At 40.7% G+C, this 16731-nt stretch overlaps 1 protein-coding gene across 4 annotated transcripts; it reads right to left on the bottom strand.

Moving 5' to 3' along the window:
• Positions 1–273: 273 nt before the first annotated feature.
• esrra (estrogen-related receptor alpha) lies at positions 274–16426 on the bottom strand. 4 transcript variants are annotated; one of them, XM_020085862.2, is made up of 8 exons: positions 16119–16426; positions 14524–14629; positions 8077–8451; positions 7222–7338; positions 6981–7094; positions 6119–6286; positions 5576–5845; positions 274–3311 (listed from the first exon to the last, which is right to left on the bottom strand). In XM_020085862.2, the coding sequence occupies exons 3-8, from the start codon at positions 8444–8446 to the stop codon at positions 3058–3060; spliced, it is 1293 nt and encodes a 430-aa protein (XP_019941421.1). In that variant the 5' UTR covers positions 8447–8451; positions 14524–14629; positions 16119–16426; the 3' UTR covers positions 274–3057. The 4 variants fall into 4 exon arrangements, with proteins under 4 accessions (XP_019941421.1, XP_019941424.1, XP_069366548.1 ...); XM_020085865.2 differs by having other exon boundaries at positions 1021–3311; positions 6119–6253; positions 16119–16405; XM_069510447.1 differs by lacking the exons at positions 14524–14629; positions 16119–16426 and adding an exon at positions 12877–13049 and having other exon boundaries at positions 1021–3311; positions 6119–6253.
• Positions 16427–16731: the final 305 nt, after the last annotated feature.

Below are 16731 nucleotides of genomic sequence, written 5' to 3'. Positions count from 1 at the left end.
AATATCCACAGTGAGAGATGAGACCAATGATATGCGGTGGTGGTGGTGTGTCCGTTTATTACACAACACAAAGCACCTACAATAATCCACGCCCTGTGGGGACAGATAGTGGAAGATCTCACTTTTTTTTCACAGTGATTTTTTTAATGTGGACATGTTTAGACAAGGACATCAAACTGTTTTTCTCTAAATGGAAAAAAAGTAGCCTACACACAGAAATTCACAGCCAATATCACACACAAAAATAAAGCAGTGTCAACAAACAACAGTAAATTGAGTAAAAAATAGAATTTAATCATTTAAATAGTCTTTCAAAATACAAACATTGATTCGAACGTCTAAATAATATAACGTTTAGTAGCTATTCTTCATTATAACTGGCAATGTTAAATGTACACTGTGGCTATACAAGGAAATGTGTGAGGTTTGGTAATTTATTGTATTGCTCATTAATATTAATGCACACATATTTAATAGAAACTACAAATGACTGTATAATTTTAACAGCGTCACTGCAAATGATCCCCTCTTCACCATAACCCACCGTACCTAAAATGTATTTGTATGCTAATGAAAAAAAAGATTTACCTTTAGGAAAAGGAAAAAGTTTTAAAAGCTCTACTTCGACCCAGGCAGCTATATTTATTTGTTTGCTTCAGATATCTGATCACTATTGGAGAAATAAGGTTAATAAACAAATCGCAGACCAAGAAGTTTCATATTAGCTGTAACCGATGAAAATAAAAGCAGACGGGTGAATCAGAGTCACATTTTGCCAGATAGGTCAATCCCTGCTCAGTCAAGTCTGGGGCTGTGTGAGACACGATGAACCGTTTTCAATTTGAACTGCAGCAAGTGACCTCCAGTGTTTTCCAGCTGCACCATTAATCCTGGGGAAACCACATCAGCTGTCGGGTTGCCGCCCCAGCAGCAGACAACTTTTTTTTAACCACCGGGCATCTTATAAAGTGAGATTAATCAGCCGTATACACCTTGAAAACAAGTCAAAGACAAATGATCTCAGGCTTAAGCACAAACTGCACGACATTTAATAAACCTAATATTCAAATTTAACTTGACAAGATGAAGATTTAACACGTGTTCACACAGTTACTTGGCCACATACTCTTCCTCCTGAGGTAGCCCCTCTGTAGCCTCACCAAGCAGCTGGATCTATAGCCATGTAAATTGATCCCTAAATGACCACTGCTTACATAAAAAAATAAGCATTCAAAAACATCATGGATGGAAATCTTCCAAACCCACAAAAGTGTCAAAATGTAAATAAAATACCCTTAAATCCTAGAAAGGAACATGTATGAAAAAAGGAGTTTTCAAGTCTTTACAAATTTGCGCACGCTGCAAGCTGCACAAATATAACTGCTCTGGGGGAATTTGTATAATAACATTTGCTGGCTTTGTTATCTTTCACTATAAACTGCATGTTTCTGTCTATTTAAATGGAACTGTACATGGCTAGAAGATTCATTGCCCTTTGGACACTTATTATTTTTTGGGATCTGATTTTTCGACATCAGATTCTGTAGCTTTTGCATTGCATGTGAAGCTGAATATAATGATTCTTTATGCTGTAAGTATACAAACCTGCTGAATGATGACTTAAAGAATGTTGTCAGACATAGTTTCAACATCCAAAAAGGAAGATGTTGCACATGTTGCATTTCATGTTGCCTCGAGCCCTTGACGGGGCACTAACAAGTTAAAGTTCAACACATGTTCATACACAAAGGCGGGAACTTTTTATGCAATGATCTTCAATGCTGCAGAAAAAGCAGCAAAGTCTCATCACAAATCTAAAAAAAAAAAAAATCATACACATGGGTTAGTGTTACATATCATAGCCCACAAATCAAACAGGTCAGACCATTATTTTTGAACAACACAGACAAAAATAGTGGTTAGAACTAGTGGAGGATAGTATAAAAAAAAGCAGATGCATTTCTTTTCTAACCACTAATATTGCCACACCGGCTTTAACGTCAGAGCTGTGTTCTTCCCTGATCTCAGTGTAGCTCATTGGTTTTGACTGCACACGTTCACACACACTTGTTTGTATGGAGGCCAGTTCTTTGTGTGCCAAAAGGACGAACATACAACACAGAACAAATGACCTTCCGAGTCGAGCTTCTTTACGAGCACACAATCTTCATATGCACTTCTCCTGCACCACAAATCAATTGCACAGCCTTCCACATAGAATCCTGCACCTACTATGTACACCAGTGGTTCTCAATTCCAGTATTCAACCCCAAAGTGCCATTTTTTTTCTTCTAAGTCTACTCACCTGATACCCCCCCACCAAAATCAGGATCCACTAGACAAAAGCACCTGGGGTCCTGAGATTGGAGAACTACTGATATACACACACACGCACACACATAGATGTCTCACCAATTTATCCACATTTTAAATTCATGACAGACAATAATCAAGTCATTATATTGCTTTTAACATATTGCAAGTAATTCCTATGAATTTGCCTACAACGGCACACTAAAGTATCGTGAGTAAAAGCACCCCATGTGCACATCTATCTGACACTATACTGGACCCCCAAGTCTTTTTACCGGATATTTGTCATGGCTTTCATGAGTAGATGCAGTAGCATTATTTTTTATTTTGAGTTCAGGAACCACATGATTGCAGTCTGCTCTCGGTACCTACTGTAAGTGTTGTTCTTCATTGTTTATGCAACTGCAGACTGATGCTGTGATGGAACACGCTGTGAAAATAACTGAGAAGTATTCTGGCATTGATGTTAAGTGTTTGCCCTCTGGGATCTTGAAGCCTTGAACAGAAGTTTGGCAGTTACATCTTACTCTAAGTAGCGCATTCCCACTTAGAGACAATACATGAGGTTTTTCTCAAGTCATATTCTTTTTCTGTCTTCATGTTGCCTAAAGGATAAAAAAAGGACCATTTCTCTCATTAATTCTCTAGCAAAACTGTCTTTTCTCATAAAAGACATCCTCTCTTGAAGATCACATCTCTGTTGGGTCTTTACAAGCATCCTCTTAACGTCTGCTAATTTCGGCTCTAGGGAGAGTCCATCATGGCTTCCAGCATCTCCAGGAATAGTTTGTGCATGGGCACACCTCCACGTGTCTTGATGCTGTAGAAAGTGGTGAGAGCTCGACCAGCAGTTTGTCGGAGGAGAGGCAATGTTAAAAGGAGGCGTCCAGCCCGCTGGGGGTCGTCTGGGTGCCGCTGACATTCCAGCTCCAGCAGGGCCTGGTGGAGAAGGTCCCGCAGCTTCTGCACAGCCTCCATGTCCTCGATGTAAACAGAGTCTGACAGAACAAAGAGCAGAGAGAACAAGCATTAGACTAATTTCTACTCTGCACTGTGTTTATACCACAGTAGACCTTCGGCCAAAAACTAGAAGAACATTACAAATATATATATTTGATTCAAAAATGTGTGATTGTCTTTATCAGTTTGATCTAAAACTAGACAATTGTATGTTATTTTTGTTTATCCATTTATCAGTCCTGGGATTATGTGCACGTCAGCAGCCAAAGGTCCAGGACAACAGGAGAAAGTTATAACAAGTCAGTCATGGGGCTAAGACTACTGCAAAACATTTGAAACAGAAGGATGGAAAGATCACTCAGATACATCATGCAGGACGATGGAGAGCTCAGGCTGCAGTGTGTAATATGTGGTGAAATGGTTATTCTTGGACTCACCAGCTGTGAGGGTGAGTGTGAGTGTGCGTATGTGTGTGCGGGTAAGGGGGCTGCCCCTTGCTTAGTATTAAGAGGTGTGAGGAAGAGTTAAAATACCAGTTCTAGTGCTTTACGCTTTGTACAGAGCAGCCATCAGGGCAGGAAGTGTGAATAGCTGAATGAGTATTTTAGGGCTGCAACAACTAATCAATTAAATTGATTATAAAATAAAGTTGGCAACTAATTTAGTAATCAATAAGTCAGGTCTGTTATAAGACTATGGCAGCGTCTCCGGAGGTGTTGCCAGTAAGTCAGCCAATCCCATTCCTCGTTTAGCTCATGTGACAACGCTGACTGCCTTTAGGAGTAAATGTTTGAAAAATGGCAGAGACAAGTAGAGCTAAGACACAGCAGAGACAAGTCATCAAAAGGGTGAGAACACTTGACATTAAAGCCTTCAGACACTATTAGCTGCAAACTGTGTAAAAGTGACTTCACATGAAACTGCAGCACAACATCCCTGTGGTATGAACCTGAAGAGAAAACATGTAGCAGCTCTGCTTCTTCTGCTTCCCCCTCTTCTCTCAGTTTACTGAAAGATCGTAAACAACTTTGAGGTTCATACCGCAGTGATAATGTGCTGCTGTGTCATGTTACACAAGTTTTCTTTGAGGGTTAAACGTAAAATGTTCACACACTTCCAAGAGAGAGAGAGCGCAGAGGTGATCGAGAGACCTATAGGCTGAATAAAGAGAGGGAGTGCCAAAATCAACACAAAGTAGTGAAACAAATCATAAAACAATTTTCTGTTTGTTTCACAGCAGTGATTATCTAAAGCACAAAAACAACTTGCTGGAAGATGTTTCACTGATAAGTTTTGTGTAAATACAGACATGGATTCAGCTCAGTGCAGCTGGTCTGTTGGAGTGACAGATACACCGACAGTCACACGATCCAGAATTATCTTACAGGTACAGTATGTAGAATTTTGTGATATCTAGTGTTGGAATTGCATGTTGCAGCTAAACACCCCTCACCTCACCCTCTCCTTCCAAACATGAAAAAGAACCTGTGGTAGCTTCAGTTTTCATAAAAACTCAAAAGGTGTTTAGTTTGTCCAGTTTGGACTAATGTAAAAAACATGGCAGCCTCCGTAGAGAGGACCCCCTCGATGTAAATGTTAAGTATTTAAATATAAAGGACCTTTTCTGGGGTAAAGAAAACTACAATTCATACAATTTAGATGAGAGAAACTAGTGAAAACATCATGAGGATAATTCTACATTAAATTTCTGCCAATAGTTCCCTTTCACTTAAATCTTACACACTGGACCTTTAAATATTACATATATTATTATCTTAAATTCCAGTTCAAGATACATTTAATTTGCCTGAATTTAAGATACCTTAAATTAAGTTTAAACTTGTGAGAATGATGTTGTAGAAATAATTAACTTGAATTATGAATAGTCAGAATTAAATTGTAGGTATCCGAATCTGGAATCATCCTCGTGACTAAGTTACAGATGTCTGTAATACATACAAAAACAGCATTGTACAAGAAGATTAAGTTTCTTTTTAAATAAACTGCAGGAAAGGGTAAAATGTAGCCTTTGGTTTTTTTTTACAATTATTAAGCAAAAAATTATTGACAGATTAATCGAATATCAAAATAATCGTTAGTTGCAGCCCTATAGTACTTGTAATTGTACCTTGTACTTTCTGCAGTGATACATGTTTTAAAAAGTATGAGATACACTTTGAGGCAGTTTTGGTCTGGTCTAATCATCGCAAGTGATGTGAAACCCCACCACACACAGTATACCACTGGTAACAGTTGTATTAAATAGTAAAATACTAACAGTTCAAGTACAAATGAAATGTACCTGAGTTAGTCAGTGCGATGGCTTTTAGCATGACAAATTCTTCCCGGTCCACATTTAAAGAACGGAAACGGCGAGCGAGTTGACTAATTGCTCCATTTAGCTCTGTCAGTCCTGCGACACGTGACATCTCCTCATCAAGGACAAAATCCTCTGCAAACACCACCTCGTCCTCACAGCCAAGCGAGCGGTACGCTACACCCAGCACCAACACCTCCAGCCACACCGACTGCAGCACAGACATCTGGTCTGCTAGGGAGAGCGACAGAAAGCCTGCAGGAGAACAGACAGACACACACAGAGGAATTTAAATGCAGCTGGCAATAGGTTCACATTGTTGGTATCAACCATCACAATAAAGTTAAGATCAACATTTCACATTGGCCAAATAATGGGCTTGATACTTTTTACTACTCTGGCTTGTAATACAGTCAAGAAGTGCATCAGTTCAGTATCTCTTCTCAGACCATGCACGTCCAACTATGTCTTTTCTTCCAGAGATTTACATAGTTTCCAAAGGCGCTTCCTCCTCTTTGCTTCCCTCACCTGGAATGTGTTTGGCCCAACCGATGATGACGACCAGCTCGCGGTCAGCAAGGTCACAAAGGGTGGTGAGCGTCCGCTGGGCTGTGTCAGGCTGCAGGGGGTCGGGCATGGCAAATAACTTCTCTGGCTCTGCCACTAAGAGGTGGGACACAATGATGTTGGAGGAACCTAAGTCAGCAAATAGACACAAAACAACGATTAATATAACGAACTAATAAAAACTGTGGTGTTCCCGGTCACATTGATCTCCCATTTATCAGCTATAGCTTTATCTAAAATGTTCCATATTCAAATTAAGGATTGAGACATTGACGTGTCATTGTCATTCACATATATTCACACATTCTGAGCGAAAGAAATTTGTGTTGCTCCAAACCTGCTCAACTCCTCAGTCAGATTTATATATGTGTGGAAATTAGCTGAGTTGTAAATGTTTCTATCCTGTACTGCTGACTAAAAATAAAAGGAATTACAACATTTTTGGGCAGTAGAGGGCGCTGTTTCAATTCTAATTGGTTAAAAGAATTTTGTGTGTGACTTGACTGCTCTTGGCACCTCATGGTTTACCTATAAATTATATCTCACACATGAAAAGCACTATGAGGATGGGGAGGTGCTCACAAATAAACTGACTAAAATAACCAATCTCGCAGCAGCAGGATACCTCTCACCACAAACAGAACAAACCACATTCTCATTAATCAGATGTCAAATATAATGAAAGTGGGAGCTGGCTGCACCTTTACTGAGTTGCTACAGTAACATGTCACGCTGTGTAACTGAGCCATCTCATTTAAACAATTTGATCGGTAGAATAGCATGACACTTTGTTGCCTGTTTAAAAACAGAAATCAAATCCCACCTTTTTCACTCTCCTTTGTCAGTGGTAGAGGGGCATTCTGGTACGTTGCGTTCTCCACTTCTGGGCGCCTCTTGTACTTCTGTCTTCCACCCCGGACCCTGTCGAGACGAACGCCTGCGTGGTGAAACATGGAGTAATTAGACAACAAAATAATCAGACAACATTTAAAAGACCAATGAATGACTGAAGATGTAATATCACAGACTTGGCTGCACAGCTTCTGCACACCATGAACACTCACCCTCCTTCAGCATGCCTACTTTGAGGCACTTGGTGAAGCGGCATGCCTGGCAAGCCTTTCTGCGCCTTTTAGTGATCTCACACTCATTTGATGCTGGACAGCTGTATTCAATGTTACCTTTAAAGGAATATAACAGAACATGTTGAGAAGACAATTGATAAAATACAAACATTTGAGATGAGTGAAAAAGTCTTCAATCTGTTCATCTCTGGTTGAATTAAACATTTCCCTACTCACAGTACATACAGTGTGCATGGGGGTGCTACATGTCCGTGAGTTTTGTTTAACAGACCAGTCGAGTGGTTGTATTGACCCTGTGCTGCACAATTAACATGTGATGTAGGTTCTTAGTCACTGCTGGACTTCTCAGACTACTAGAGACACAGGGCACCTCGAAGTGTTCCACATTAGAGCTGATGAACATACAGTTTTTTTTTTAAATGGTCGCTGTTCAATTTACATGAACATCCTATGGTTCTCTATTGAAATATATAGAATGTACGAAATTAATTTTCAGACATCACTGACACAAATTACATTGCATGTTTTAGAACATATTCACAGATGTATTAGTTTATATAACTATGGTCTAGCATCAAGGCTACATGTAGAAAAAATGATATATTGTTATAAGACTCAGCAGATATTTTTACTAATTTTCTACACTATAATTTTTTTTCTCAACAGCAGACAACTTTGTGTTTAAAAAATACAGGAGGTAGCAGTCACTGTCCCATGAAATATGGTTAGAGTGCTCCAAATTTAAATCCCATTCAATAGTTACATTACGGAGGGGTCATGGAAGAACATGAAGTGTTCACTGGTTATTTTTCTGTGCACTTAAATTTTACATACCTTGGATGGTTCTCTTGAAGAAGGCCTTGCAGGCCTCACATGATGCCACTCCATAGTGGTAACCTGAGGCCACGTCTCCACATACTAAACAGAGCCTCTTGGGTAACGTGCTCAGGGCGTACTTGCATCGCCCTGCCCCGTTACCGGCAGAGCCCTCCTCCGCCCCATCACCGACCTCGTCTTTAAAGTGGCAACGCAGCGCTGGTGTGTACAGTGGCGGAGAGTAACGTTTAGTGCCGTCTCCTCTGGTTCCGCTTTGAGAAGAGTCTGACGAGGCCCCGCCAGGGCTGGTGCGGCCACCCCCGCCTCCCTCCGGACTACTCGGTTCTGCCTTTATGTAGACATCTGACCGACGATCCCTGGAAGACATGATGTCTAGAGGGCAAAAAAATAAACAACAAAGAAAGGTCAATATCAATTGGACATTTTCAGACTTCTGTCTACGTCATAAGTTTAAATTATTCTTATGAGAATTAGATATTAACTTTTATTATTTAATAAAACTTTTATCTTGGCACAGATCAGCATTTCCATTCAAATCACTTTTTGCCCCATCAAGAGCTATAGGCCCTGACCACTGAGCCTCCAAAACCAGAATCTTTCTCCAAGTCTTAACACGAACCTTTCATGTTTACACTCATACCTGTAGTTTACCAATGTGGGCTGATTTGAGTGTAAACACAGGGAATGTAAGGAAATAGGCAACAAAATAAGAAAGTAATGTGAAAGTAATGTTTCCTGCCAGGTCACTTCTCATTGTGGTCATTTGTCTTTCCTGGAAGCATGGGCTGTGAAAAGCTTATTTTTATATAAGCACCACAAAGGGCCTGAATGTTTATGCTCATGTTCTTTAAGAGAACTTAGTATGTGTGTTGTTCAGCGCCAACAAAAAAAAGGAAAAAAACCCAGTAGATTCACCATCATACCTAAAATAAAACTATTCAGTCCTTGAATCATCCACACAGTTTTAAATCTTTGTAAGTGACATGTGCAGATGCTAAAATAGCCAAGGTGAGCAGATGAAGGTTGCTATGCTCGTAAACAGCGCCCACACTTCCCTATTCTGACACATGACTTTGTTGTGTCTAAGTGCGCAGTAACATAGCTGCTAGACTTTTAGTTTTTATTAAAGAAACTATGACAACTATAATAATACTGCTTGTGATTAAATGGAAAATATGTTGATAATTGCAAAATTACGGCTACAACTAACAATTATTTACTTTATTGATTATTCTTTTTTGATTGTTAAGTCTAAGAAATATTGCCCAACACAACTTCACAACGTGACGAAAATTTAATATTCTTTTGTCAGTGTTTTTTCTTGAAAAATAACTGAAATGATATATCGAGTATCAAAATAGTTGCTGATTATTTTTAAGTGAAGTCTGATGATGAGACTCACATGTCCAAAATTATGGTTAGCATTGTAACAATAACTTCTTGAGAGGAAAATGTGTCAAGACTCAGGCAAAGGTTGTAGTGGAGTAATGGCCTCCTAGGCAACAGACTCCCTCTGTGTGTGTTCTGATAGCAGGTCCGGGCACACGTTCATGTCGGTGAGCGCCCCCCACCACGCCGTTTATACAGCAGAAGTGATGTGATGTAAACATGACACCCGGATGGAAATGCAAATTTTTTCCCTCTGTCCGTATTGTGATGTCTTTAAGAGCACAGCAACACAGTAAGCACACCTGTCACCTGCCCACCACGGTCCTGATAAACCATAAACACAGAACAGCACATGCTGGTGACCATGCACGTCCTCTAAGAGTGTGCACGGTCCACAAGTACGTTTTAGAAAAGCACATTTATCTACAGAGACATTTCACATGGAGGCTCAGACCCTGACAGGAGCACCAACCCACGGATGGGATTCCAGTGTCATTTACCATTTTGCAGAGCAGATCGTGGGATTGTTTTTTGTGTTTTGCTCTGTTGCTTTACTATCGATTTGTGTGCAGTGCCCTCAAAACATTCTGGTTTTACCATCCTCGGCAGGCAGACAGAACTCCTCCTACCACCAACACAAGGTTACCTGCTTTGGCTGTGTGCTTTCCTGCGACAGGCATGCAGTTCTCAGAAAACAGGTTTAACACCTAGCCTCACCTGTAACTAAGCTCAGTTGCACATGAGAGCTTACTGTGTGCATGTTCTCTGTACAATCACAACAAACAACCCTCATCATCCTGCAATAAAACTCCCTATGATAAAAAAACATGATACTAAAATTAAGTTATTTTAAGGCAAGTAGGGTTGTCACTATATCAACATTTTAGACTTTGATACCATGCTGGTTTCTTAATACTACATTTGATGCCACAATAACAAAGTAAAGGTTATGTTGATGGTCCTGTTATGTTGTTGTTGTATCATGTAATACTTTTAAACAAATACATATTTATAAATGATTAAAGTACTGCAAGGAACTGGTGCACATAAGAGAAAAGAGGCCAGACCAGTGTGTGAATAGCCACAGGTTTGAGGATCAGTAGATTTCCTTCCATGTTATTAATTCAATGGAGTATTGTGAATGGTTTGATCAACATGAGTAATTCATCTTACATGTATGCTAATGGCAACTTCCAGTAACTGAGTTCGTATGGAAAATGTCTGGATTGCTGATGTTAGTCAAATATTTAGCGTCCATTTTATACAAGACAATTACTTTCGAAGCAGTCTGAACTCTTTGGCTCAGGAGGTTTCATGCAGCAAAGTAATTGGACGACCAGGTAGACAAATGTTTGTGTAAGCACATTGAACACTTCTCTTCGCTGCTCAAATAGGGGTCATTACTTCAGAGTGTAGGTGTACCATCCTGTAATTACAACCCTATAAGAAGACCCAGACCATATACTGAATAGCAAAACAAAGACAGATTGTTAATTTCATCCAACTGTCTGACACTGACTTTGCTCTTTGCTGTTAAAGATAACCTCCACTGTTGTTAAACTGACTTCATCAACAGCACTTCAGGGATCAGAAAAATGGGTGAAAAGGGAAAGGCGGTTCGAGGGGGCAGAGGCGTGAATTGTAGCGTGTGCCGCGCCTGTCTCCAGGCTTCGACTCATCAGTGGATACATAAATGCTGAGTCTTACTTGAACTATTGCGCTCTTGTTCCAACTTAATAGTTCACTGTGTGAGGATAAGGAGATGGGTTCTCTGCAGCATAAATAGCTTCAATCCAGTTAAGACCTGACAGTGATTTGTGGTTTTTTCATGTTCACATACTGCCAACATCAGCTGGACTGATAACCTAGTTACATTCAAGTGTTGCAATATTGAAAATACATTGCTTATGGTTGGTTCAGTGCTCCACTCCCTTGGCCTGGCCCCACTGACTACTTTACATGCATATATGCTTGGTAAACACGAGACTGGGTGACTGGCCTAATTAAATAAACCTATGGGTGTTTGGCTCATTATTTAAAAAGACTTTATCGTTGTGTTTACTTTATGATGTACATAGAGAGAAGGTTAATCTGCAGTGTTTGTCAAAGATTCACAGAGCTACAGTATGTGAAGAGATTTCTGTTAATTTCAGCTCAGCTCACTGAAGGCACGCAAGTCTCAACACATATTAACTATTACCCAGAATGCACTAAGTCCTGACCTCTACTGTGCAGTTTTCAAAATTATTAACACATATAGATATATATTACCTATTTGTTTATCGCTACAGTGAGACACACTAATATATGATGAGATGCAAAATATGGAAAACACCCTCCTTATAAACTATCAGCTAATATTAGTGTGATCAAGGCTGTTTGATATAAGGTTTATAAACCTGTTTCAAGTCCCACTGAGATAAGTGATTCCTTGGGTTGAAACTTGCAAAGAAAATATGTTTTACACATTAACTCCAACTCTTATCGTTGATTTCCCTGCTGTTTTTTTAATTTATACACTTTTATTCAAAAGATCTTGACTGGAGAGAGGAGCCTCTAACAATCTCACTGTAGCTGAGTTACATTAGGATGACAATACAGAATGGAATACAGTAGTAAGTTCTAGACTTCCTCACCTCACATGCAGAAGTTAAGACAGTGTAAGGAAGTGAGCACTTATTCAAGATCATCACTAATTGTAAACCAAGTCAGCCTTCATCCTATTTATTGCTGCAGCAGATAACCCAGTGCTACAGAGGCTGCTTGTACTTTTCTGTGGAGTTTGCCCTTTCTGGACTTGATTATAGTTCTGTTTGGCAAGCGACAAGAGAGGGGGGGGGGGGGGGTCACAGTAACCTGAGCCTGTCTAAAGTTTAGCTTACTTGGACTGAGTATTACAAGCATGGGTGAAAGGCTCAGCCAGTGTCCTCAGCACTAATAATAATTGTAGCCATATAATATCATTAACAATGAGATTCAGTCTGCTCGGACTTTGACGAGCAGCGAGGTTTCCTGTGCCATGTGCCCGATGCCCTCTCTCCCACATCTGCTCTGGCAAATGGGGAACAGCGGTGGTCCCTGTGTGTCAAATGTTGGTACTCGAACCTGAATAAACAACAGTTTGCTTGTTGGTTTAATGGAGGCAGGCGGGAGGCTACAGGTGAGAGTGGCTGAAGTGCTTAGTTTTCCAGTCGCCACATTAACGCGTCGTGTGCACTTCCACCCAGCGGCATGTTTGGAGTAGCTTTAGCTTTAGCGACAACACACAACTGAGTTAGCCTAGCTCTTGGCTAACTCGGCTAGCAGCTAAGCTAGCGTTAATCCTGACTGCCCAGCTCTCTCTCCCTCTCTCCTCTCGGCGCCGAGGGTTATTTTTGTCCCGCTAACCCGGGCTAGTCTGCATCTTACCTGACGGTGACCGGGCCAGGACTTAGAGCGTGTCCGCGGTGTGATAATGTGCCACAGGTTTGAGTGAGAAATCAGTTTGCAGAGCTGCTCAGCGCCCCGGCGCTAGCTCGTGTTGGCTGCTGCTGTTGTTGAGATGGGGCCGGGCTACGATCGGCTTTCCCCCAACAGCTGGTAAATGATAGAAGGATGGAGGAGCTGTGGCCGGGACACATTAGTGCAAGGATCAACCCTGCAGACTGTCATCTGACTGACAAATTAACATTTATGTGTTCATTAATTCATTCTAGGTTTGAATGGTATTACTTCATATGTCCTCTTATGATGGAGGGACATCATGCAGGTATATTTACTAAGAGGTGAAATATGTCAAATCCCTATTTGCCAACTTAATCTCACCCTGTAATAAAGCAAAACCAGAATAACTTGCATTCTATCAGCAAATCTGACATTATTCCAAAAGTCTCAAGAGAATTAAAAAAAACAGATCTTTATTTGGATCTGCTACAAATTACACACACTCACACAGATATCTGTCCCCTGAAAATGCCTGGTTTAGTTCAGTGAAGATCCAGGAAATGTTATCTGAGAAATCAGTGAAATATTTTGTTTTTGCATTGTCCTGCGAAGATAAAGAGCTCAAATGATGAATGGAAAACTTTTGACTGGTCAGTTTTTCATTGTTGTTTTGCAAATTGTAAATTGTAGGCATCAAGCCTGTCGCCAATGAGGGTATAGTTTCATCTGTGGTTGCTGTTTGTTTGTTTGCAGGATTATGCAAAAACTAATGAACGAGTTACCACGGAACTTGTTGAAAGGATATTATATGGTTCAGACCAGAGAATCCATTACATTTGAGTACTGATCCAGAATTTATTTTCATCGCTTTCTTTAACATTGGGAGATTTGGGTGATTTTTTGACACAGTCAATGCTTTCCCAGGAAACAATTCATGCATCTTGATTAAAAAAAAAAATCAAGCACATTTTGGGAACTGATGCAAGATATGAGTGTAAAATTTAGTGCAGCTTGAATGAATTTAGGGGGACTGTTGGACCTTGGCAGACGTATGTGCTCTACTGAGTGTCATCCTAGTCTGATTTAATTTTAATCTTGACCAAAATTGCTGCAGAAAACTTTTAATTTCCCCCTCTATGCTGCATAGCAACCAGAAAAACATGCTCCTCATGGTCTTGAATATTATCAGAACCCTTCAGACTGATGCTTTGATTGCTCTTTTCTGCTCACACAAGATTTTGCACATTCTGCTTCAAGCTGAGGTCAATCCTCTCGCTTATCTATCTTGTCCCTCATTCATCCTTTTTTGTGTCCTCAGGGCAATCACAGCCCTTTTCAAGATCATTAAAAAAAAAAAGACCAAAAGACATACTGCATGTGAGTTGCAGCTGGCCCCACAGCTGGTCCTGCTTTTCTCAGACAGTAACGTGTCCTTGGAATTACTTGATTGAAAAAATAGTTATCTCATCTTATCAAATCACTAGGTGCCCCTTAATATTCCAGCTGTGAAACGAGAATGCAGAACGAACAAGGATCCTGGGCTGCAGCGCACAAATAGATAGACATAATCCAAATCGAAGTGTAATGGCATAATATTTCATCAGCATAAAAGGTGATGTGGGAACATATTACCTGTTTGGTGAAGTGGAGTTTAAAGCCTGTATCTCCCCCCTCACCCCTGGTGGTGGCCTAATGAAATGCTATTGCTTGGGTCTGAAGTCTGCAGTTTTCAGGACACCTGGGAAAATATAGGCAAAGGGTTGTGAGATACAGAGAAATCAAGATGATAAGTTTACATGCCGAACAATCCATTTGTGATTTTAATGTCTAAATGACCATGATGTCTAAGAATCAGTTGTAGATATTATCTCATTTAAAACTTGTACCACAGACTTTTCCTTCCAAAAATACATAACCCACTGTATGTGCAAGTATCCAGATTACTGCCACACACTGCTGGAGTACCCTCCCCCTTACACTGCGTGACACACTCCAAAGGTCACAGCCGCAGGAATGCTTGAAGGACAGACCGAGTAGAGCCAACACCTTGTCTCTTTACTCAAAGTCATAAGCAAAGTTTGGTGATAACTCTCTGTAAATAATTAGAGACCAGAAAAAAAATAGTACACTAAACATGACTTTAGTGAGCCTTTAAACTTTAAACATGAATGTGTCTTTGGACATTTAAAAAGCAGATATGCCACATTGCAGCAAAGGAGAGTAAAGTGGGGTTTTAAGGACTTTAACCTTGAGGAACAAGACTGTGACATGTGCAGATAAACTGAGATGGAGTAGTCATATTCTTTGGAAGTGGCAATTGAAAGGTTGAAGTTTTTGGATTTAGACCATAGTACCATATTGTACCAGCAAATGGCGTAGCTCAGACAAATCCTTAAATCAATGTCAGAAAATACTAATATTGCACATTAATGTCTCAAATGGTTTTACATCCTCTTATCATAGTTCTTGGTTAGGGTTAGTTAGGGAACCAGTGGTCTTTTGTCACTGACACAAAACGCATCACACTGACTGTACATAATAAAAGTCAGTTTGAGGAGGAGGGGGAGGTGGTGGGTGGGGGTGTGCTAAACACGGCGACACCGTGGAGGCGGCGAGAAACAGCACCCAGGGGTGACCTTGCCTGCTGATCTCGGACCGGTTAAAAGGTTAATTGCCAAAGTGGATTAGGCGTTAAGATCGGTGATCTCAATCCTGGTGCAGCATGGCTCGGTGACTCGCACAGTTCAGTGTGTTAAAACAGAATGGAGATTAACTCAGGGGAGAGGAGGAGGGGATAGAGGTACAGAGAGTGGGGGTACATGGATAGAAGAAGTGTGCACAGTTGAGCGAAGTGCGTTCGTGCATGTGCCACACAGGACAATTACGCACTGCATCCACATCCAACCAATACACAGCCATGCATCACATTTATCTATTCCTACTGGGGTTTTACAGAATGGTGAGGCTTTAGTCAGCGTTATTTAGTTAGTTTATATATGTAGGTATTTGAGCTCAGCATGACGCATACGTGATGTAAATCCTTACACAATCCACTAAGTATTTATTCCCCTACAGCCAACAAATAACGTGGCCACGCAAACTTCCAGCTCGGGGAGGCGGATCGTGAACGCACCAACCCCGAGACAGCTGACATGTCCACCGAAGCACCCCGGAGCCTGAAAGCAGCACATGCAGTAACATGTATGATAAAGAGAGAGGACACTCACAGTGACATTTAAAAACATGGCACCTTCTTCTTCTTCTTCTTCTTGTGCCTGAAGTCAGTCAAGTCTTCACGGCTGTCAGGTCCACAGAGGCTTTAACCCGGGTTAATGGCGCTGTCCCTGTCCGAGCCTCTCCGGGCGTCTCACGCATCACATCCCCGAAGGTGCTGCTGTCATGAGGCGGTGATGGAAGCAGCAACAACCGGCCACACTCCTGCTCCTTCTGTCGGTGTCCGAGCCCCCGCTGTTATAATTCCACTGTTCCACTGAGGTTGTAGTTGCACGTCAGCGTCAAGCGTAGAAGAAGAAACATCGAATATCCGGTCAGAGGAGGAGGGGGGGGGAGCTTCACAATAAAACAAAATCAAAGCGTAAAATATTTAAAGCCTTTATTATAGAGCCAAACAAACATCTTTCATTGGTTTGCACTTGCATGAGAGATATACATTATAGACATATATAAAATAAGAAAATGTGGTTTCCAAAGTAAAGAGGGTCTTGAGGGACAGAGTAGGCGTTGCAAATATAATTTAATTTATTGTGATGGTATTTTAATTTAAAACAAATGGATGCAAACAAGAAAATACTTGATTCTGTTGTTTAGTTTACAGCTGTG

The sequence above is a fragment of the Paralichthys olivaceus genome, chromosome 15 (assembly GCF_024713975.1).
Source record: "Paralichthys olivaceus isolate ysfri-2021 chromosome 15, ASM2471397v2, whole genome shotgun sequence".
Lineage (NCBI taxonomy): Eukaryota > Metazoa > Chordata > Actinopteri > Pleuronectiformes > Paralichthyidae > Paralichthys > Paralichthys olivaceus.
The sequence above is the reverse complement of the archived record's forward strand: the minus strand, read 5'-3'. Positions and strand labels throughout refer to the sequence as shown.